This window comes from Rhopalosiphum maidis, chromosome 3, assembly GCF_003676215.2.
Source record: "Rhopalosiphum maidis isolate BTI-1 chromosome 3, ASM367621v3, whole genome shotgun sequence".
Taxonomy (NCBI): domain Eukaryota; kingdom Metazoa; phylum Arthropoda; class Insecta; order Hemiptera; family Aphididae; genus Rhopalosiphum; species Rhopalosiphum maidis.
The window spans coordinates 36666116-36692296 of record NC_040879.1 but is presented as its reverse complement, the minus strand read 5'-3'; the positions used below and the strand labels follow the sequence as shown (position 1 = coordinate 36692296).

The following is a 26181-nucleotide window of genomic DNA, read 5'->3' as shown; positions in this document are numbered from 1 at the left end:
AAACAAATAATAAAAATAATATTTTAGGTATGTATCTAAAACGAAATTATAACGAGTAGGTTTTGAGTTATAAACTTAATATATCTACTAATAAAAACGATAGTTTATTATAGTTAAAAGTTAAATAAAAATAGTTATTAATTATTATGACCAGGAAATTTTTACAAGTTATGTATTAGTAAATAGAAAATGTAGAATACATTATTAACAAAACATTTACCTAGTTAATATTTGAAAAAATTAAAAATTGCAAAATCACTCTATGTAATACAATCAAATAATAATAAAAATAAATAACCTAATTTATTTTTAACTGAGCTCTGTTCAATTTTTTCTCTATATAAACTTAAAATGTTTGAATTAAATAATGTATTGTAACAACTTATATTTTGACGTTCTTAAATTTTACTTAACATACCAGTAATACTATTAATTAACTTAACTATAGTTTTCATTTACTTGTCCACCTTTGCATAGGTAATTTTATATTTATATTCCAATATTATATCTAATATGTAAAATCAAAATTTGTCAAGAATCCACGACTTATACTTATTATTTCACTACAAATACTCGTAACGAATGAAAATAAGTCAAAATGTACTCACATTTATATAAGGCACGCAGATACGTTTCATAAATTTATTACCACCTACATTGATAACATACACACATGTTTTTTATAAGTGGTATATTTTATAAATTTATAATATGTAATTTAATTATTTTTTGTACATGTGACATTAAATAAATATTTTAATTAACCTTTCGCGCTCAAACAAATTCGTATAAACAATATTAATTATAATTAAATAACGATTTTAGACGAAACATTTTACTTTGTATAAATCCATTTAAATTATATTTAATTTATACATTTCTATAACACACATACCCACACGCACACACAAGCATTTATATAAACACATATAATATTATGAAGTGTACATAATCATTAATTGACACACAAAACAATATTTTTTAAAGTCGTAAACATACGCATAGCAGGAAACTACAGTTTTAGCAGACTCATGTTTTTCGAAAACACGGGTAGTTTTGGATTGTGTACTATATGTACAAACTTTAATGAACGCTCCAAAAAAGTGATGATACAGAACATTATACGAATTTAACGTTCGTGTGTGATTGTGTTGAATATTTTTCGGATAATATTATACGTATTAATATTATTTATATATACAACATAATATGTTAAAAACATTTACAAAATTAAACGATCGACCATTTAGTAATATGTTATTAAAAAATAAATAATGATAATACGTTATTAAAATGTAAGCAGTCTAGTTGATATTGAATTGAAATAATTTCAAATCGTATAGTGATAATATTATCGTTTGTTTATTTTATTGAAAAGACCCGAAAATAAAATTAAAAAAGCGCAAATGCTGCGACACAGGCGATGACAGGGTTGTCTATCTACGTTCACGTATTTCGAAAGCAGCTGAAAACAATAAATTGGCGGGATGCGATGTTTTAGATCATGGTGTACAGTATGTACAATAATAATAAGTTGTCCTAATACTCATATTGAACTACATAACTGTATAATCAGTTAATTTTCTCCTTTTTTTTTATTTTTTACTTATAACATAGTAATATTTCTCCAATACTATATTTAATAAAATTATCTACCTTTAATAGTAATACCATGCGCTCTCGAAAAAAATTATTATTTAAAACTTATAAAATCAAATCTTATTTGTTGATTGTTCATACAACTATAAACTATTTTTACGTCATATATGATTAATTATTGTATTTAAATAATTCATTCACAAATACTACCATACCTTTAATTTATAATTTTTAATATTTCCCATTCCCACCTATTTTAGATTGATGTTTCTACATCTAAAAGTTATAAAAATTGTATTTTTCTTTTTTAACTAACAAACTACATTCAAATCATAATAATATATTTTATTTATTTTACTTTCGATTGTTTAAATTATTTTCTTTTTGATGCCTTTTTACGTTCGAGTTCTTTTTTATAATCTTTCATCTTCAATATAGATTTTAAATCATTGTACTTTTTTAAATATATATTAGCTTCCTTCCGTAGATTACTAATTTCGTTAATGAGATTCGTGTTTTCTTCCATTATTGAATAATAAAATTCAGTTTTCTTGCCAAATTCGTTTAACATGGCTCTCAAACTATCAATGCGGCGTTTCAAAAAATCATCCTGCCTGGAAAATTCTTCTCTCCCTTTTATTTCTTTTTCTTCGATTTCACGAATCTCGGTTTCGCTAATATGCTTCTTGAATAAATCCTAAACAATATTTATACATTATATTTTTTAACTTTTCTAATTCCAAATAACCATTCATTTTACAGTTATTAATCTTTTATTTTCAAGTGCACTATAAAAATCCCAAAAAGCCGCTTGTATGTCATTTTCCATTTGCTTGATAATATTTGACAATTTGTCTAAATGTCGTCTTTTTTTATCTAGTTGAAATTTTGTGTAAAATTCCTTACTTGATAATGTATTCAAAGATATATCTAAAGTTTTCAATGCCTCAATATCAACTTCGAGCTTCATGTCTATCTGTATATAAATACCGGTACAAAAATTATAATTTAAATAGCTGTCTATTTTTTAACAGCAACTTTTATAATATAAGTAAAATAATTTTTAGTTACTTGATCATTCGAATTTTTTATTTCTTGAATTTCCAATTCTAATGGTTCTGTGGTTTGTTCCAATGCAATAATATCTTCCTTTAGCACTTTCAAATCTTTTACTAGTAATGACATCTGTTGCTTAACATTTAGAATTTGAATATTTTTTTGCGGCATAACATCCTTGCATTGTTTTATTAATCTTGTCAAAACAGAAATTCTATTTTTTTTTTTTATGCTTGCCAGATTTAATTCTTCCATATCATTTTCAAGGAGTCCTATTGACCGCCTTAGATCCTCGATACTTTGTATATCCCTTTAACAGTGTTTAAAATTGATACACCATTTTCTTATATACTGTTATCTATTAATACGTCATGAAACTACATACAAGGTATATTTAATTTTATCCTCTGCTAAGGTACTCATAGTTTTAGAATATAAGTCTTTCAAATTATCCAGTTTATCGGTGAATTTATTTTTTATACTGAAAACATTTTCATCTACATCATTCTCGGTATCACCTACCAACATTTTAGTGTTATTTTTTTCATTTATCAGTTTTTCCTTCGACTGAAAACAATTCCATCAAATTTATAATTTTAAATACACACTTTATTAGTAAATCATATACCTGTATTATGTCTTCAATTTTTTCTTTAAGCTCTTTCTCGTAGTTACTTGCTGCCTCTTGTAATTCTTTGTCTAAAGTATTTTGCACTGCTTCTAAATTTCTGATTCGATTGAAGTAAATTATATATTATTATATTATAATATATAAAATCATAAAAAATTACTTTTTTAACCCAGAAGTCAACTGAAATCCGTGATTTTCAAGAATTGAAAATTTTTTATATTTGTATACTAATTGTTTATTATAATATGATTCTAAATTTATTGTACTCTGCTCATTTATTTCACTTAACTGATTTAACTCAAATTTAAGTTTACTTATTATATTTTTTTGTCTTTCTTGTTCCTCCTTAAATCACGTATATATTAATATTATTAATATTTTATCATATTGAATATAAAATCTATTACTTCATTTTTTTTAATAGTTTCATAATATTGCGTTATGTTCGCTTTATTTATATCTTTAATTTCCTGTATTTTTGATTTTATTGTTGAATTTATATTAATTGTATTTTCTGTCTCTAATTTATTCACTGCTGCTTCAATTTTCTTATTATTTTCATGCAATTTATCATATTCCGACAAATTAACTAGTATTTCATCAGTATATACATGCATTTTTTCAATCTTTCTAGTTTTATTCTCTATATTTTTTACCTCCCATACACATATATTTGAATCTTCTGAACAAGAAACCAAAACTGAGCCGTCTGTTGCTAAACACATCTTGTCGACAAATAAAAACAATTATCGATGATAGTAATAAATGACTAATTATATTTATTACATCAAAGGAAAATAATCATATAAATTCATAACCAATAAAATTATGAAATGTGTAATTTAATGTTACACGTATTTGTGTAATATTCTTGAGTGTATTTTAAATTTAAAATTAAATAAAACTATTATTAGTTAATATAATCTTTAAAGTAAGTATAGTCAATATAGTACTAAATAATTTATTTAATTTAATTTTTCACTACAGTCTGTTGATTTAATAAATTATTTTAATTTTCACTCATATTATGATAGATTAATTTTAAATACTTTTGATAAGCTACGTTTAATTTTAAAATGTTTTTTAGCCATTATATTCTAAAACAACCTTCATACCTAACATACCTTCTTTATACTATGACTATGGATTTTGAATTCTTTGTATTCGATTTGAACTCCCATAGGCAATATTACGGTCAATATAACACCATTTTCAGCTGCTATGAATAAAATCAAATTCGACTTAGAAACTGATACTGCATTCAATGGTGTTCCATAAAAATTCACTTCACGTTTAACCTTAAATAAAACATTTTTCAAAACGGTAATTATCTATCTAATTTACCTTATCTAATATAAGACTGTTTTAAATTACTATGACGCCACACTAGAATTCGTTGCATCTATATTAATTATTAAATAGTATATAAAAACATTATTTGGTATTATAATTTGAATTTGTTTATGTAATACCTCACTGATTGACTTTTTAACTATCTACCAACTTGTACAACTTAAAAAAGTTACAATGTCTACGCTTCGTTCATATCAATTCTGGAGATATTTAATTTTGAAACTTATTTTTTGTATAATACCATTTATATCATGTTATTTAAATTTAATCTAGTTAACAATTGAAATTATATCAGCATTAAGTAAATGTCAATAACGTTATTCTCATCTAAAAAATGAACTATAAAATTTGGAACAAGAAAAAAATATTTTGGTTCAATACTTCAATATTGTGCGTACCCATACCAGATATTATTATGGAGATGGCACATTTTAGAGCGACGTCTTCATAAACCAAACATGAACATAATTGAAAACCTTTCGGTCGTAGACTTCTTTCAAACTGCCGTCCTTAGCAATAACGAATAATTGATTAATGTCTTCTGCAACTGCCAAATCCGTATAGGCTGCTCCCGAGTAGGGAGCGATATGCGTGAGTACTTTTCCAGTTTTTGTGTCGAATGTACATATGGCACCAAAAATGTCATAAGCGACTATGTTCATATCGTGGTTGCACCAGACCAACTTTTCAATCTAGTTAGAGTTAAGTTTATAAATGGTTAGTATAATAGATGCCTCGGTTGCGAATTGAAGGGGAACCAGAGGAGCCCGTGGCCCCCTTCTTTCTAGGCAGTTATATTATATTTTTAACGCCTAATATCAAATCCTAAATTGTGTTTACAAAATTAATAATAAAAATGTTACCACTCCCTCCCAACCCACCAACAACAAAAAAAAAAAAAAAATTCGTAGATCCGCCACTGAGATGCCTATAAAGTTATCATGACTCAAAATTGTATTGACTAGGTATATAATATTATAATATAATGTTTAAAAAAACATCACTGTTATAGAAATATAGACTATTGTTTTTTAATTTTTTTTTTTTTAATGAAAACTTATTTATTTATTTACTAATATTTCACAGAAGAATAAACTGAACCTCACTAAAATAATTCAAATGAAAATTCTAAAATAGTAATAAAGAATAAATAACAAAATGCATTATATTTTAAATTATACTACGAGTGCATATCTAACGAACCATTATACATTAGCAATAAAATTTCATTTTAGAGCGTTAAATTTTAATGTATCGTGAATTTTAAAAAAAACAAACGAATAATGTTTTTTATTGTTAAATAAAACTAAAATCCATGACATTTTTATACATTTTTTAAACCTTTTTAAAGGATTTTTAATGTTTTATTTCTTTAATTTAAATTCTTTTTGACGTTTTTTTAGTGGTTCAAAATTTGTACCATACTTATAAGTTAGCCAGTTCTTTAAGTCATATATGCTTTATGAATAAAAACATCTGATACTTACTGGTCCCAAGTGTCCTAGACACGAAAAACATTTCACAAACATTAGCGAACAGTAGACATCTATAGCGCCCGGTTTAGCAACAGCAAACATGTGACCAGACCCGCTGAACGTAACCGCTGTGCAGTTCCTGAATGGGAAGATTTTCAACGGTACCAGATCGTTCATCTGTACCATCTGGAATTCTAAATGGTCCAAAAATGCTGCTAAGGAATAAAGCCCGGTAGGGTGCATCGAAACGATGCACACCGGTTTTGGGTAATGTTTAGACAGCAATAACGTACACTCCACATAGTCCCACACCTTGATGGTATAGTCCAATTTGCCGCATGTCATTAGAATCGGTTTCCATAAGCTCGTTGATAAGCTCTCCACTGTACCATGATGCATATCAACGCCAAGTGGTCCGGGTATGATTGGCAAATTCTGATGAAGAAACAAAAAAAAACAATAAACCTGTAGTGTAAAATACATTTATTTGCTGCACAGGTAAACCAGAATAATAGCATTATACCTATAGACATTATGCTAGTTATATCTTTATTGTGGTATATTGATTATATCGTATAATACATATCATTAACTGCAATTAATAAAATTATTTTTCGGAACGTCTTAGATGATGCTTCCCTAGCTAAAAATACGTTATAGGGTAGCATATACAAATCTAAAAAACTAGTTTTTTTTTATGTTATGTAAAAAATTTTAAATTATTTCTTATTTCTCGAAAAAAATATCTCCGGTATATTTTATTTCATTATAGTTAGGTTGGATTTTTTTTAGATTACTTCAAGTTTAGGATTTTTATATTGAGAAGTTTACTCTTTTTGTAGTTAAATTGTCTCTGATACATTTTACTTAATCTGTAAAACACATTTCCAATTTTAACTTTGAATATTTACTTGAACCCTAAACATTGATCTCGGAATTTAAGTAAAATTAATTTAATTGAATATTTTAATGTACCATCAGCTTAATTGATAAAAGTATTGAACGCTATAGTAGTCAAAGTAAAAAAAATACCATGTTTAAATTTTGAAGGCGATTTGTGAACACACTGCACAGGATAATCAAAAGAAGAAAATTTGAAAAATTGCAGCACTGAATAAAAATACTAGCCTTATAATGGTTTTCTAGCAAAACCACAAAATACGGTGGGGAATCTTTTAATTTTAGCAGCACCGAGATTTTGTCACTATAGATGTTCCTACGCTACGCGTTACAGGTATTTCTGTGATAACACCGATAGCAATAATAATATAAGAGTAATAGAAAAAAAAATATAGTAATGTATTGTCGTACAATCATCGTTGATTCGTCATCATCGTCGTCCAGTTGAGACAGTAGTGCCTGGTACAGTTGAGGCCGTTTCGTGATAAACGTCAATATCTTGCTATTGGGGCTAACGCATACGCTCTCTATGTAATGCATAGGTAACTCATCCTTTACTTCTACCTGCTGCAAGTACCGGTACTCTTCCTTAATAAACTTATCGATTTTTTCGTATCTGTGAAAATTAAAATCAACTTAGCCCGTGAACGACGTGAACGGTTACTTAAAATTCCATGTTGGACTCAAAAACTCCATCACTTTTCTAGTTGTCACATTTTAAATCCTTAAGCATATCTAACTTATCTAACTTATATATTATACAATATCATGAAATGATTTCATAATTGCAGGCATGAAAGCCAACACATCTAACCACTATATTTGTTAAATAACTTTGTACATCATAACTTAACTTTACTTAAAAAATTATAGTGAACTGTATAATATTTTATTGTACTACCGCACGTAATGTGTTCGCACGGGAATTCACAATCCAACTGAACTACATGTTATAAAATATAGTCCATATAATTATAACGGGAAAAATTATCAAATAAAACTTTACTATCGACTTCAGCACTAACAACATTTATAATCACCATTATAATATGATGATGCACCTGCCTAATCACCGATAATCGATCGATTTGAAAGATCCGTTACCGAGTGTGTGTGTGTGTGTGTGTGTGCGCGCGCGCGTGCGCGTACTTACTTCCGTCCTTCATCAATTTTCTGGAAATGATAGATGGTAAAATCACCAACCAACATCACCAGACCAAATTCAAATGTAAAACAGCTCCGAATGATATTATTCCGTGATGAATTAGCGAGCATTGTGGTCAGGGATAGCTGATGGGTCTCTGTCATTATCGTTGTCACATCGATTTCACTGATCGCGTCAACGCGGTATACAGCTTGTAGATCGCCGTTCTTGAACAGAATAACATTGCCGTCAGTGGTGCCCGCCAAACACCTATACAACCCCGTAAAACGCATAATCAATAAATATTATATAGTACATTACACCTTTAAGTAAACGCTCAAATGACAGACCTATTCTGCAAGTAAGAGCAAATTTACTTGAGGGACTTTTATCATGTCAGAAATAAAAATATTCAGTTATTTTTTTCTACACACACGGATAATTCAAAAATTGTCTTGAACTTTTTATTTTTTATTTAACATCTTTAAAATATTTATTCATTGTTTTTTAAAGGTCATTAACAAGGTAATTTCCAAAAATCATCAAAAAAGTACTTAAAAAAGGTTCACAAAAGCTTCATAGTAAGTACTAAAATAAGCATTTAAATACTAATAAAATAAATAAAAGAACAAATTATTATTCCCTTCCCCGTGTTTGAAAATTTCTGTCTTAATACATAAAAGATAGAATTAACATAAGGATAGAAAAAGAAGAGTGACCTGGGAGCAATGAGAGTGGCGATGGAAATAAATAAATATAGAAGGAAAGAAAGAAAGAAAGAGAGAAGAGGAAGATCAAAAAAGAGATACACAGAATAGAGAATATTAAAAAATAGGCGGTGTAGGTACTGATGTAGATAGAGCCCTATCTTCAATCTTAAATACTTTGTTGAACAAATATATTACTATTTAACTCTATAATAGACAAAGCATATATTATTATACTTGTTGAATATTGTATTTTCAACTTTTAATAAATTAATGTTGTTATAAATAATTGTCTCATAATATAATTAAATACATTGTTTTATATTATAGTTATAGTATTATAGTAACTTTATTACCATAGGCGCATAAAAGGGGGGCTGGGGGACTTAACTCCTTTTAATTTCTATAGTTATTCCTAAAATAAAAACTAATGATTTCACTTTCACTATATAATACGTAAAGTATCATAAAAGTATGCAGTATAGACCTGAGCTTCAGCGTTCAACCCCCCGTCCCAAATTTCGAACACTATTTTCACCAATATTTATTACAAATAGGTACATCATCGTTTATGATTATTAAAACAAAATACAAACCTATTTCTACTTAGACATTTAGTTAAGAAAATTATTACTATTATTGTTATTTATTTTTAATGTGATATCCACGAGCATTTTACTAAAGGTATTATTTGACAGACGCTGATCAATCAATAACACAACAGTTATTGTTTAATAAATTACATTGTTATGTAAATATAGATGCTATAGACGTATACAGTACCTGTCTCCGCACAACCAACAGACGCACGTAAAGTGTATGCCGTCAGCTTCGCGAAAACCATATTGTTGCCAATCCTTTTCGGGTTTGGTCATCAACCGAAACAACTCTTTGCCTACGAAACAGCATATTGCAGTGTCGATCGGATTCAATGCCACCTGCGGATATACGATTAACCAAGGCCGTATAGGTATGCAACGAACCATAGGTGGAAGATTGAATATAAACAAATGAGAAACATTTACAATTTTTTCTCTCAATATTTATTGTTAACTGTAATCAACTGCAGTATATTACTATATTATATATTACTCTGTTTCAAAATTAAAACATAACTCGGTACCGCATTTACTGAGATGGGGGATATGATGAATTGATCAATAATGAAAATGGTCAATAATCATCCGTCTATAACTATATGCTTCTAATAATAAGCGTTTTATTGCTATTTTAAGACAATAACTCGTGGATCCATAGTAAATGATAAACATTATAATATACAATATTTGAATACTCAGCAACCCGTATAGTACTTCTATATTACAGCTTAAAATGCAAAATATATTGCAGGGTGAGAGTGTGTATTAATTGGTGTGTTATAAGTACCTAATAAATAATGTAATACTCGTATACCTACTTACATATAAGATATAAATAAAAAATACATATTTTCGTTCTAAATAATTTCATTAAGGCAAAAATCAACGAAATATAGATAACAAAAAAAAATACGAGTTATCCTTTATTTTTATTCCAGCATAACTCACTACTGACTATAAGTGACAAACTCGCACTAGTGCACTACTCCAACGGTTGTCATTAACCATTAACCCTAAGGTTATGTTTAATGTTCGACTATTCGAAACTTCAAGTATACCGTATACCAACAAGCTATTACTGTGATTTTTTTTTAATTTAAAAATGTACTGTTTTAGTGGTTTCATTATTGTTAATTTATATGTGCATAGTAGTCAATAAATCATAATGAAATCACTAACCTCCTACATAACAATTTTTATATTTATTTATTATTTTACATATTTTCATTTGTCGCTATTTTTTATTTAAAAAAAAAACAATTTTATAAATAGGTATAATAGGTATATGCGTATACTTACTGATAATATCAACCCTCAAAATATTTTAGTAACTGTGGTAATGGCAATGATAAGTGTACACCCTACTCTCAAAAAAATAAATCCCAAGTACGCCACTGGCTTACCTATAATATTAATGTATTGGCTTAAAAAATAAATTACTTTAACACGTTTTCATTATTTATGAAAATATTTTTGATTTGAACGTTTTATCATGGCCTAATGTCTATAAGCAAAACATAATAGATTATAATAATATAATGTACCTATAACATGTATCCGTGTAGGTGTATAGTAAAGGGTAAAATTGAATTAAAAATAATGTATATTATTATTTTGTTTATATTAATTATTTAAAATTTATGAATCGAATAGATAAATACATTTCAATTTTTATATTATTAGAATATTTTTATTTTATTTTTTTTTATGTGAGAATATGAAAGTATATTTAATTATTGTATTAAAAAATTGTGATGTCCAAAATATGTGTAAAAATATTTATTATGAATTTGAGGATTGAATCCTCAATATATTAGTTAGCACTTAGTTTTATGTAAAAAACACCCTTTAGAAAATATTATTTTTATTTTTTACCTAGTAATTTTTGCCAAGTTCGCTACATAACACATAGATACACACACGACATGCGTTTAAATTCACAACTTACGTCAGACACAGGACCGTTGATCCGCACGTACGTTTCCACTGTTGAATTTCTCCAGCTGTAATAATACAACGTGCAATCCGACCCTTCATGACCGCCAACGACGAGGGCCGCCATGAAGATATTGTCCCACAAAAACTGAATTTTAGTGAACCGCCGCTGAAAGGTATTTTGTGATCCGTCGTCTTTGCCATCGCCATCTTCGTCACTGTCGTTAAAGTCCGGCTCCTTGAACACATGCTTCAAATCCAACGAACGCAGATCGTAAATGCTGATCACCGGTCTTGCGCTGCCATCGCCTTCTATCTCGTCCACTGTGTCTTTCTCATCTGTAGTTGCTACAGCCAAAACGTGGCTACAAGCCGTTCAGGGTACTTAGGTATAAGCAGTGATGTAAGAGATACTTAAAAATAAATATTAGTTTATAGCGATACTATGGGTACACGATACTTAAAATCTCATTAAATTAATACTATAAATTCAAAAAATGATTCAAAAACTCAATATTTTGCATCGTGTTTATTTTTAAAATATATTTTTTTAATAACGGTAACCTTAACGGATGAGTTTTATACATAAAAAAACATTCAAAGTTAAGTACAAATCTGTTCATTATCTGGATTTAATAATTTTATTATTATTATAAAATAATTTACTCCGATTATACACATAAAAATATAGATATAAATCAGCGTCGGTTTACCCTACAGACAAAATAATCAGGTTATTGGAGCGGCAAATTCACTGCACTTGAAAAATAAAATGTATTTATAATATTATTAAATTATAATTTGAGACGGCGGCAAATGTCCTGCTTGAAGGCGGCAAATTGCTTAATCCGCCACTGATATAAATATATATAAATGGTTATGAAATTAAAAATACAATTGAAAAAATGTGAAAAGCAGGTAACCGATCTGCTATATATTTATATATTTTTTTTTATTAATGTAAATGCTTCAACAACAATGGTAGTGAGCCTACTTAAATTAAACAAATAAATATAATATAGCCAGTTATAGCCATGTGCGCCACGAGGGGAGGTGCAAGAGGGTGCACTTGCACCCCCCTGGCTTTACAAAAAATTAAATTAAATTAAAAAAGTGTAATGGTATTAAAACTATTTTATTTTGCATAATTATCTATATTATATTATATTATATTACGTATTTAACTATTATTATTATTATTATTATTCCGTATATATGCATTATTTATAAATTAGCGTATACCTACTTGCACGATGCACCCCCCTGATAAAATTCCTGGCGGCGCCTATGGTTATAGCAGGTGTAGTTTATAAATCTGTACATTATATATATTATATACTATAATATATTATTATTTATTATACTACCAATCAGTTACATAGTTGATTTAGTTTTTTCTAAAAAACATTACATTTACGATTTACCTATTAATTATTATACTATTAATATTTAATATTACCTATAATAGTACCTATTATATTCAAATCGTGTAGGTATATACTATATAGATAATAATTGTTATACATTTTTGAGTCAATACCGTTTTTGAACTATTGTTTTTAAATTGCATTTATCTCTACCATAAGGTATAAAACGACTAGGTTAATCTAACCTAAGCACTGATATAATGACAAAGTCGGCAATACAACGTTATGACTAGTTGTTCTCCAGTTGGTAGGTTTCTATAGATTATAAGTGCGAGCATAGGCGTAACTAGGGAGGCTTGGGTGGGTTTCAGCCCTCCCCCAGAATTTTTGGGTACATATGAAGGTGCATATAAACATATTAGTATATTAACTTTATTTTTGTCTACAATATAACAAATATAATGTTACATATAAACGAATAACCATTCAAATCAGTTGTAAACACCAATAGAAACAATAAATAATAATCAAATTAAAAGAAATTTGCTATAAAACATTCTTAGGAATTTAGCCCACTTAACTTAAAAGACTAGTTATGCCTATCTGGCGAGGTACTTTATAATATTTCAGCACTGATTCTCAGTTAATTTTCAGAAAGTTTCGGATTAAATTAAACGTTATACACTACACGTCTACACACAAGACCGTAACTAGAGGGAGGGTCCAGGGGTCCGGACTCCCCTCCACCCAGAAATTTTTAAAAGTAAAAATATTTTAGTGATGAATATAGTTTATTGACTATATATTTTCAACGTTTATATATAAAAAATTTTGGACCCCCCCTGAAATTTTTTTTCAGTTACGGCCTTGTCTACACACAATAATAGGTAGGTACCTAATCACAATATGCACAGTAGTGTTTAACAGCATAAAACCGTTCAGCGTATAGGTGCTATACAACTAATACCATTTATTACAAATACTAATAGTGCCTACTCACATGAACTTTGAAGTATTTGTAATCAATGCTCATACTGGCTCATAGGCACATATAAAATATCGTTTGGTCAAAAAAATTAACATGCTGCTCGTGCAATCAGTGGCGGACTGCATAGATCAGGTCAATTTTCCTCCTCGTGGCTGTATTTTATATTATATCGGTGGTATGGGCCGATAGACGGGCGAAAGATCGTTCAACGATACGTTGGGTTAGATGTCACACGCTCATACTACATACTTGCTGGTGTTCAGGTCCATGGCCGTGATGACTTTCCGCGGTCCTTCGGGCAGGTTGATGAACCTCTGTGTGTTGTTCTTGGTGTTGTAGATGACGATGACCGACATGGCCGGGTACACGATCACGTCGTTTTTCCAATACAGACAGTTTCCCACCACGTTATTGGTCATGCCAAACACGAACTTGGGCTCGATTTCCAGGGTCGCCGACGAGCCGAAAAACACGTTCGCGGTCATTGTCGGGCCGGTATTATTGCAAAACTCTTTTTTAGCGTTACACAAACTATATTATGCAACGTTTGTGTCTGTATGGCTAGCTGTACAGAATGATAGGTACCTATTATTTTTCTTGTTGTCGTCGCGTTTGCCGAATTTTCCAATTCGATGCGATATAATAACATAATAATACTGTGCGCTGCGACGATAGTCGTACGTTTTGTATCGCCGTTTTGTTTCCACGACGCCGAAACGTTACCATGTTGTTGTTGTTGTTGTTTTTTTTTTTTTCCAATAGTACGGCCGTGTTAGATTGACACAGATTATATTCTAGGTTAGATGCAAAATATATGTATTTATCTTTTCCGATAACACACTGAAATTCTGTGCCGGATATCGTTGGTTTGTCGCGGGACTTTCATGACCAGCTAAGGCATAGGCGCAACTAGAGCTCTACTTCTGGGTAGGGTAGGCTAAGTTGATATCGGCATCACATTGGGCTTTGCCCCTACTAGTGTTGATTATTGACACTAACATAAAAAACTGAGTGGGCTTAGCCCACCCAAGCCCCTCCCCCCTTCCAAGTTGCGCCTATGAGCTAAGGGGAAGGTACCTAAATACATAGATTTTTCGAAACGTATTAAATGCTTAACCCTTCCGTTATACGAAATACGGAGGTGGGCAGGATGTACGAATGTAAGTATACTGTGCACACTGTTGCAATTTTTTTCTAAATAATTATCCTAATTCCTAGGTGTTTATATTGATACGTCAGTCTTGGCGTTTGAACTATCTTTAATATAATTTTTTTTTTATCTTGTGCAAAAATGTTATGAGAAATTTATTGGTTATTCGTAAAATGAATACACCTATGATCTAAAATTGCGCTAGCTCATGTGCAAATTCATGCATAGCGCCATAGTTTTTATATATTATACCAGCATGGTGCATACTGATTATAGGTGCATCGCAGATAAGGTACCTATTTGATCACCGCGCAACAACGATGATAGCTATTTTAATAAATCTATACTGTGACAGTAATCGAATTTGTGTTTAGAGATAGTGCGTTTCTTACGCGAAACAATTATAACCGAGCTTACAGAATGTGCTGTTCTGGTGGCAAGGTTTCGACTTGACACCTCTCAACGACCAGTTGTCGAGGGGAGGGGGACATAACTAGGTATTGTTTTCTTTTAGATTGGAGAATACCGTCCATTCAAAAGTTTTTGTACATCAAGAAATACAACAGCTGTTTGAAAATATTGACATTTGGAACAATAAAATATTCAAGAAAGTGTTTTCATGTCGACTTTTAAAGTTCAAGGACAAAATATATATCATTATAGTTACCGACAAACAATTATCGCAATTATTTTTTTGTGAACATATAAACGATACGCAGTAATTTCTGAGGTTGACTGTGAAATAGTAATCTTATTACAAAAATTAGGTGCTACCTAAAAAATAAGTATTGGTAAAAAATATTAAAACAACGTTGATCTTGACGTTGGGTCAGATACCTAACGGGTATGATGACGACTACAAATTAAATCGTATAAGTACCACTAGAAACACGCAGATGCATTTGGATATCTATCTACTCTATCTGTTTATACAGAAAAGGGTTCAAAACGGATAACCAATATCGATAGCGATTGCACGGGTAGCTACGTATTAACCGTAGTATTGTATTTTATATTTCCATTGAAACAACAGATTAATTTTAACTCGAGCCGAGCAGATAATACAGCCAGTTCTATATTATGTACCTGAATTAAGTTTTAAACGTTAAATATTTTTCCTACATAGGTAACCTAGAAAAAAAATGATGAATGCTATTGTTTTAACCGAAGTTCAATTGGATCATCATTGGTAGTAATTGAAAAAGTTTTTCTCTTTTAGTAATTTCCACTAGTAATTAAGTACTAGTCCCCATTAATGTATTTATAAACGCACATAAACATTCCATATGTCATACAAAAATATAAATGTTCAAAAGTTTTTGCTCCAAAATCCTTCATATTAGAATGGATTGGCTTATTATCAATCTTTAAATAAAAAACATTATCAGTGTTTGTAAGTTGGTTAATTACAACACTTAAATTGCTAAAAGAGTTATTAATTTATTATTAGTAGTAGTATGTGTATAATTGTATGATACATTTTAACGATCATAATGCACTTATAAAATATAAATTACTATTTAGTACTTTTAAGGATAATACTGGCTAAATCACTAAAATAGTATAGCCTACACCCAACATCACTAAATTGGTTTGGCTTAATGCGAATTTACCAGGTTCTGTCTTGTGTGATTGTAAGACAAGACAAATACAAATATTCCTCTTAATGAAAATATTATCCTTATACTTTTTTTTAGTGTTATTACTCTTTCATAACTAAAGAACAGAACCACTAAAAATGTTTATAATAAGTTACTATAGATGTTTAAAAAAATCAAATTTTAACTTACATTGTGAAAAAATATTACTTAATTGTATATTGGTATAATAAGTTAAATAAACAAAAAATATTTTTTATTTTTATTCAAATCTTAAAAACACATACACATACTATTATTTAGCACATTTAATTATAAAAAAAGGAACATAAAAAAAAAATAATAATAATAAAAAATAGGCTGTTAATTATTACATATTTTTATTTTAATAAAATTAGTTTGTATATTAAGATCATTTATAACAAATTAATAACAAAATTATTTAATCATAAGATCCTGGTTATGACAAAAAAAATATTGCCATGATAAAAATTTTAGATATTTTGTAATCATAATTTTGAAAAAAAATTATCTAATAATTAATAACCAATAACTTTTTCTTAAAACCAATTTTTACTGTATTTTAACAATGTAAATTTTTCATATTGTAAATTTCCAAAAAAAAAAAACAGATTACATTAGATTACATTCAAATAATAAGGTACAACTTTCAAAAACAGATTTTTATATTATACAATACAATTCATATTTCAATACAAAAATGTTTTCTTACTTAAACATTTATGTACTTATATTGATATTAAGTTAATTTAAAAGGATTTATTTTTTATTAATACATAATAAGTATAGATAGATGAAGTATAGATGGATATATATTTCTAATATTTATAAAAATTACTACAAAAATTTAATTAAAAGGTTGTAAACCTATTTTAAAGGATCTGTTTGATACCGTGATGGAGATAGCCCTATCAAAGACATTGCTTTAGAAAAATCTAAATCGTTAAATAGAGAACTGGCAATACTCGCTGAGGTTATGTTTGAACAATCACTAGTTGTAGGAACATCTTCTAATGTCAAACTGTTGGCATTACATGATTGCAAATAGGACTCTAAATGTTCAATCAAAGGATTTGGTGTTTGAAAACTTGATGTTGACAGCAAGAGTTGACGCGATGAGATCACAGCAATCAAATTTTGCAAATTGTTTTTGGCAGTATCACCTGAACTACCAATACAAACTATTTCACTTAAGAAATTCCATAAAAATCTGTGTATTGTATCATCTTTTGGAAATTTGTCCATTAACGAAATCTATAATAAAACACCATATTAAATAATATTAGTTATTATTTTTAACAATTGAAAAATAATGTATACCTTTAGTTTTTCTAAATAAGTCACATCGTTTTTGTATTTATCTTTAAAGTTAATTACATCTGGATCATATTTATTAAAATCAACACACTTTTTCTGAAAAAAAATAAATATATTTTTTTATAATATTTGATATGAAAAACCTAAAACATTTACAACAAACTAATTAAATTTAGGTTTATGCTTGATTATAACTTACTAATGCCATAACAATATCTAGTGTTAATGATTTTTCTGGTTTAGTAGTAAAATGCATGTTCATTGGACGTCCATAATCGTGTATTTCATTTTCAAATGACGGCAGTACCCAATAACATGTGATAGTTGAATCGAGGGTTGATTTTCCTTTATCATAAGGTGCTAAATCAAAATTTATGAAATTAAATCAATAATTTTCAAAAGAAATAATTAAACAATAAGAAAATATCTTACAACAAATGATTCCAACACACGGGATATATGATTCAACAGTCGGTCCTTTTATTTGTACTTCATAGTCAAGTTGGGCTTCAATATCTCTTAAGGTAGGTGTAGCGATTGTTTCAGGATGTGAATGATACCATCCAACTAGAACCATATTTTTGGCTGTAAATGTGTTTCTTATTTCTTCTTCAATCAATGAAGTGAGTTCCGCATCATGTAGACGACTTCTGAATGGGTATGCGTTTTTTACAGTCAATGCTATAAAATGTAATTTACATTGATAAGATATCCATTTAAAATTATATTAAATTGAAACACAAACTTTGTGTTGAAAAATCCCAATTTCCGGCGAGAAATCCAACAACTTCTGAACTCATCAAATGACAATGAAAGTCTAGTAACAATTTTGCGTTTGCTGATATATTAACATGAAATGGTTGAACTTTATTAATGTAAGACCAATCTGTACATTCCACTAATGTATTCAGATTTCTGTAAAATAATGTTATCATTCAAACTATTGGCTTATAATATTATAATAACTCAAAATAATAGAATAGTTATTAAGAAATGTATTATAAATTACAGTTATTTTATTTTAACCAAATTTAAAAATTAAACTAAATTGTTTTTTTTTATTTATTTATATTATGTTAAATAACTCAGTTTTCTAAAATGTATAGGTTATTACAATTTTTAAATATATGTATAGAAAACTTTGTAAAACATTTGTAATTGTAGTGTATTGAAAAAATAAACTTACTGATTACTAGATCTCGAACGGATTTCGCTAAATTTGATAGGTTCTTTTGCAACAGATGACTCAATTGATGGAGTCAATGGTAAAATTTCATTTTGAATCGCATATGTAACATCAGATTCTATATCTTCTACTAAAAACAGTTCTTTATTAACATTTATTATTATAGAATTGTTTTTACATAAAATAAGCAAATATATAAAAATATTAGAAATTCTGACACAGGATGTCATACCAGCATGTATGTGTTCATTGTTGTCTCCTTCATACAAAAAAAAAAAAAATAACGAATTTGAATTTGAATTCAAAAACCAATTTTAAGTTTATAGCTTTAATTTTAAACTGAATTAACTTATTATACAACTAAAAATAAACAATATATCTATATTTGTAAGATTGTCTTTTATTTTAGTTTTTAAGTGAGTTACAAGTAATCAGTGTGTAAATTTAATTAAATAAGTCCAAAACTCAATATCGTAAATCAATGTTTTTTTTAAAAAACATATAACTATAGCATAGAAAATTATATAGTTATGACTGATTACTTATTAGTATAGTATTATTAATAACATCAAACTTATTATAATATATGACCAAAATATTTTTAACAGAATAATGAAATATATATATTTGTAAGACCTGTGTAAAGTAAACTGTATTATGTACTGTATTACTATTATGATGTATACTTAATAAAGTAATAAATAACTAAAAATAATATGACTGATTAACAAATAACAATATTAATTAAATCAAACATTTATTAAATATATAATTGCATTGAAATAAATACATGGTAATAATTGCAAATCTAAATAATGTTTTACGAAGAATAATGAAACTTGAATTAATTGTAAACAGATAAGTTGTAAAATGCTTCCTTAATAAAATATAACTAGATAAAATAACTTATTAAAAGTAAGGGTCGTAAAAATCTTTTAAAACAATAATATTTTTAAAAAAAAATGATAACTAATAAAAATACTTAGTTTAGTTGGTAAATTTATCTAAAAAGAATTAAAATCTAAAAAATTTAAAAATGACTATTAAACCTTTATGTCACATGTGCCTCAATTGTTTTTATCAAAATAACTGTTTTTAATTTAAATTATAAAACAAACTGTTCCACTTAAATATTATAATAATAAACAGTTTTAAATAAATCTATATATTTAAATTCTTACCTGGAACTGTATTGTGTTCTATACTTGAAGATTCTCTTTTTCTAAAATATGCATGTTTATATGCATCCAATTTTTTACCTTTATACCGAATCTATGAATAAAAAATATTTATTTTAAATATTCTTATTTTATAAAAAATTAAATATACTATAATTTCTATTTAATACTAAGTACCTATATGTTATTACTTTATTAGATATTATATTCCGTATGATTATCATATTGCAATTATGTACAACTATAATATAATATACTACATTACTGCATAGTACCTACATAAACTTTAAAAGGTGAAACATGAAAATTTAATTACATTATATGACATGTACGCAAAAGTAAATTTAAATTGTTATTGACATCTATGTTTTTTATTATATAGTAATAATCATTATTGTTTATTAATTAATATTCTTATCATCACAAAATATAATTTCTTGAAAAATAAGCTACACCATTCGATGAAATAAAGTTTCTGTAATGCCTTTACTTTAATTTGAGATGTAAATATTAAAAATAAATACTTTCAATTATTTAATGCTTTTTAACATTATACTAATAAGCTATTATAAAACAGTTTTGTTAAACATGTATGTGAATTGTATTCATATATTTATGATTATTACATAATATGTTACACACATTTATTTGTCAATGTGTTAGCAAATAGGACACGTATATAACCCTAACCCATTCGGTTCACATGATAATATGCCTATAAGCTCAAAAAGACTAGATTAGTACAGTCTAAAGGCTTTGGATGGATCATTCACACGAACCATTTAGACAAGTTAACAGTCGATTAAACCCAATCAAGGGAGAGATAAGCATGTTAATGGGTAGAACCTTTTTACAAAACTTCATAAATTGTTTATTTTCAAATCATCCATTATGTTTTTTAGATCCTCTGTTTTCTAAATACCTGTGTTTCATCATTTAGTTAATTTGTAAATTCTTAATTCATACCAAAATTATAGGTCAGATCTGTTTACATATATATTTTGTTATTTTATGACTCAGATGTGCACATAATATAATGCGAGTGAAAATATAAGTTTTGAATATGATATGAAAAAACTATTAAAGATGCAATGTATTATGCTCTATTTGAATTAGAGTACATTAGGTGGCAAATGAAAAGATGAAAAAACTTTAAATTTGCATATGGATCCCAGATTTGGTTAGTCGGCACATTCACCATCCTCCCATCATATATGCAGATACAAAATTTTATACTTATAAATTGAAATTTTGAATAAAATACAGTAAAGGGCGTCAGTGACGTAATCAGGATTTTAAAATGAGAGGGGGGCAAACCCAAAATACTAAAAAAATAAAATCAACAATTAACAATAACATTTCATTTTTATACTAAGTTGATACAACTAATGGGGGGCATGGCCCACTGCCTTCCCCCATGGCTACGCACTGAGGGGTGTAGTTGGTACAATAGCAGAAATTCACTTTGGTTTATTAACCACGTGAGACATAAACACATGAGTGTGTTTAATGTATCTAATGATTGACAATTGTGGTTGAAATGTATTTTACTAACAATTCAATAGGATAAGCATATAAAAATGTATTATTAAGATAATATATCTTAATTAAATTTTTATGTTAATAAAAAAAATATATTTCTTTTCATAGAATTTTTTATTCTAATAAGCACATAACACTAATATTTAGTTAAATATTTGATTTTCTAATATTAAAATAATTTTTATTCAACCATGGCATTACAGAAATTTATTAGATACTAGATAGTATGCTTAACAAATAAAGTATTTTTCTTTAAGAGGACACCATTATGTCTTAAAACTGTTTCTCACTAAAGTAAACACAATAGACTATTAGAGATCCAAAAATAACTGGAAATTAAGACCCTATTGTATAACATATTGTTATACACCATAATACAAGCTGCATTGTTAATAACCAATGTTTAACCAAATGGAATAAATGGATAACATGTTATACAACAAAATAAGTATCGGGTTACTATAATTTAGAACCATTGATTTTTATACTATTAGACATAAGATACCTATCTGGTTAAATAAATTAATTGCAATGGGAGGCATGATACTATGAACTCCTCTACCTCTCCCCTTATAATGACTGTGTGCATATTGTTTTGTTAAATTTACTTTGAAATAAATATCTATAAATGGTATTGTGATTTTATTAGATACCAAGAACTATACCTATTTAATGAATTTTAAGTTGAATAAATATTTGTTTTTTTATGTATTTACTATGAATTGTACTTACTGATGACCAACCACAACCAGCTTTTTTTATTTTGTTAATTATACTTTTACAGTTATAGGCCCATGCACTAGGAGATGCAAATTCATTTAATGTCTCAACTGAACGAATTTTACCATCTGGTAATAAATCTCCCATAAATCTTTGACCCTAAGGAAAAATATATATATTAATTAACTTCAAAATGATATAAACTAAAAATTTTATAAAAAAAAATATGATTTAAAAAAATTTTAAAATTAAAATAAAATCATAACTTACATTTATTATTTTATACTTCTTGTTTTAATATATCTTTAAATAATATTACTTTTCAACACAATTTCAAAAACAGGAATATAAGTATTCAATCCGATTGAAAATTTACTCACACAGCATTAATAAACTCAAAAATAAAAACAAAATAAAAATTATTGAATAATAGCACAATAGAGAACATATATGAAAAATACACAATTGTTATGTATAATCGATATGCCGTCTTCAGTTTCAAACTTGTGCCACAAAAATAAAAATAGATTAAATAATAAAATACAGCATTACACAACATACGTTTATAGTATAATATAAATCAATCATAATCACAAACTAGCTACTGCAGTTAGGTATTACACGTAATGTTGTTAATAATACAAAAGGAAACAAAAACTAAAACCAACGCAGATCAACTATTAGCAAGTGCATGCCGCTCGATGGATGGGCAAATGGCAAAGACTGTTTTATATACCATGTACTCGAGTGACAAGACAGAATTGCCTGGTTCGAGTATATTTGTTTCCAACAGCATTTGCAATGTGACAGTGCGGCTGGTAGTACCGCGTACACGCCGCTTATTGGACCTGGGGGACGACGTCGTCGGTCCTACCGTCACGTCCGAGTCCGCCACCGCCGTCCCGTTCATCCCACAGCCGTTCACCATCTGAAGAAGTACATGTGAAAATAAAAGAAACAGGAAGGCGCGTGTCGTCGTCAAGTCCGATCGAGTGAATGCAAAGGCCGCGACGAAACAAAGATCGAGACAAAGGCCGCATAGGCGTACGAACGGGACCTATCACTGTTCGGAGCGCCGATAACGAAAAATCGAATTTGTACTCACCGGAAACGTGGACCGCAACGCACGGTTGGGGATCCGTAGACGTTACGTAAATTATCCGCGAAAAAATTCAAATTTAAATGATTGGAATAATTTAATGATAATATTGATAATAGATGCGCACATAACAATTATCAGCGACCGTCTTATCAATATTACACCACCGCCAGTCATAAGTTTACAACCACCGCGATCATCGCGCACCATGTTCACGCGACAACAGACGAAGCACGGAGAATTCGATTTTTTTCTCGTGTTGATAATATTCGTCATTCGATTCGAATATTTTATCACCAACGTGTCAAGTGTTTAAAGAAGAATACATTTTAACTAGTGCTGTAGTAGGTATAATGACTGGGCTTAAAAGAATACATTACATTATTACAAACTTAATAAATTTGTCCATAATGCTAATGAATTGTGGTTGTGCCAAAATGAACGAACTTTTAAACAAAATATAGTATTTTTAATATATTCGTTTTTTAACAATTTTTGTTTTGATTTTCTTAATGTTCAGAGAAGAATTTTGACCAATATTTAGAAATTATTCTTTTACCTAATCTAGGGTATATTGTTAATTCTTTGATCAACTGCTTATATAATTATTTATAAACTTCCATCGACTACTTTCATTTATAAGGATTTATCATTCATATTTACTAATTGTTGTCAGTTTTTAAATACTTAAAATAAATAATTAATAAATTAAATTGTGAATGTTTAATAATCAAAAACAATTTTAAATATTAATTCTTATCCTTCATCTCATATATACTTGTGTAATATGTTTTATTTTTTTTATATATATAAGTAAAATATAATAATATAAATACAATTTGCAAGTCCCCCAAGAATAATACTTTTAAATTATAATACAATAACTAAATTTTTATTCTTTATAAAAAATTTTTTTTTGATTTTTTGGTTTCTATATAAATTACTTAAGATAACCCTTGTATTACATTTTCAAATTTTAAGTACTATATGATTTGCATAATTTGAATAATAAAACACACGGTCCATGTAATCATGTAATACCTTATTTTAATTTTTAATGACTAGTTCAAATACATACAATTTTTCAATAATATAAACATAATACTTGAATAATATAATAAGAATTATATCATGTTAACAAAAAATGAATAAATACTAAATTATACACATCATTACATTCTTATTTTTATAAATATTTTGTTGCAAAATAATCATTCTTTTTTGTATAAAATATTCCCTAATAACCAGCCAATTACATATTTATTTTTTATTAACATCCTGCACTAGACTAAAAAAATATATTATATCTATTTTCACAGCCACAACGACAATTGTACTTTGAATTTTGATAAATGATTTACGTACAATAATGAATACATTTTTCATTGTTTTCTACTTCTACAACTGAAATTGTTAGTTTTACACTGTCCAACTTTTATGATGTTATTTTCAGTATCTATTTCTGCTAACAAATATATTTTTTTAATATCTGACATAAGATTTGTAGCTTGACTACTTTCTATCACTCCGATGTTGTGAATCGAAACAATTATTTAAATCAATTGTAATTAAAATAGTTTATTCATTTAATATAATACAGGTTATATTTCTAATACTGTAAAAAAATGTACAATAGTAAATGAAAGCGCTGAGGACTTATTGACTATGGTAATTTTGAAAATGCTGTGCTGTGAACTCCTTAAAATATATACCTTTTCTCCTAGACCTGAAGTCCATAATTTGGCTATAGCCTAACTGTTGTTTCTTTTTGGAAAGTTGTTATTGATAGGCAAAGTCTGTACAGGTTACTATTATGTAAGTGGTTAGGTCAAATCCTGGGTACATTTTATTTAGCTTTTCTAGTGTTTCGCGTAATATAACTTAACATATTAATTATGTTGTGGTGTTTAGTTAATTATATACAGTATGGAGTTTCACAATACTCTTGGAAATAATAACAAATACATCACTCATTACTACTATTAAGAATACTTGATTAGACAATCTGTTCATCACAAGTTGTAACAGTTAATAAAAACATATAACTAATGCAAATAGAGTTATAGTTTTATTTATATTATTATATTTGAATATATATTTCAAATATCAATAAATTATAAGTACCTAATAACTATGTATTGTACAGTTGCATTACACTCCAATCTAATAAGTTGTATGAAAACGGAACATTGTTAACTATAATAAAATTTTATAGTAATATTAGAAGTTATAAACTTCACAAGATCTTGAACATTTAGACTTTAGTAATATTATAATAAATCATTAAAACGTAGTCTTAATAGTTGCCCAACAAACCATGTCTAAATAAATCTTTTTAATCATGCAATAAACGTCGTATGTGACATGTGTTATCGTCTTTGTGTTGATTGCTTGATTGTCGATAAGTTATATATTGCATTTCTTTTCACTGTTAATTTAATCGTGAACATGATGTTCATAGTTAAATGTTAAATAATAAATTAAACAAATAAATGTTCATTATGTTCATGGATTTAATATCAGTTTCTTTATCACTCAGAAGCTTCTGTGCTAATGCGAACCACCGTTGACCGTTTCTCTCTCCGACGTATTGATAAAAACCATATGTTTATTGTT

At 27.9% G+C, this 26181-nt stretch overlaps 2 protein-coding genes across 5 annotated transcripts; both read right to left on the bottom strand.

Annotated features, from left to right (window-relative positions):
* Positions 1 to 1972: 1972 nt before the first annotated feature.
* Positions 1973 to 14239, bottom strand: LOC113558027 (cilia- and flagella-associated protein 57-like). The gene is given in 15 exon segments (XM_026963556.1): positions 1973 to 2296; positions 2360 to 2575; positions 2671 to 2953; positions 3008 to 3222; positions 3284 to 3383; positions 3447 to 3631; positions 3694 to 4011; positions 4411 to 4584; positions 5116 to 5331; positions 6127 to 6549; positions 7426 to 7630; positions 8168 to 8428; positions 9649 to 9803; positions 11413 to 11764; positions 14004 to 14239. Coding segments are annotated over 15 exon segments (3663 nt in total).
* Positions 14240 to 17264: 3025 nt separating this feature from the next.
* Positions 17265 to 23654, bottom strand: LOC113556636 (MPN domain-containing protein). 4 transcript variants are annotated; one of them, XM_026961711.1, is made up of 10 exons: positions 23572 to 23654; positions 23203 to 23394; positions 22479 to 22625; positions 20208 to 20298; positions 19027 to 19156; positions 18586 to 18755; positions 18273 to 18521; positions 18040 to 18200; positions 17844 to 17936; positions 17265 to 17777 (listed from the first exon to the last, which is right to left on the bottom strand). In XM_026961711.1, the coding sequence occupies exons 2-10, from the start codon at positions 23392 to 23394 to the stop codon at positions 17391 to 17393; spliced, it is 1620 nt and encodes a 539-aa protein (XP_026817512.1). In that variant the 5' UTR covers positions 23572 to 23654; the 3' UTR covers positions 17265 to 17390. The 4 variants fall into 4 exon arrangements, with proteins under 4 accessions (XP_026817512.1, XP_026817511.1, XP_026817513.1 ...); XM_026961713.1 differs by lacking the exon at positions 23572 to 23654 and adding an exon at positions 22737 to 22860 and having other exon boundaries at positions 17266 to 17777; positions 23203 to 23341; XM_026961710.1 differs by having other exon boundaries at positions 23203 to 23653.
* Between the last annotated feature and the right edge of the window lie 2527 nt (positions 23655 to 26181).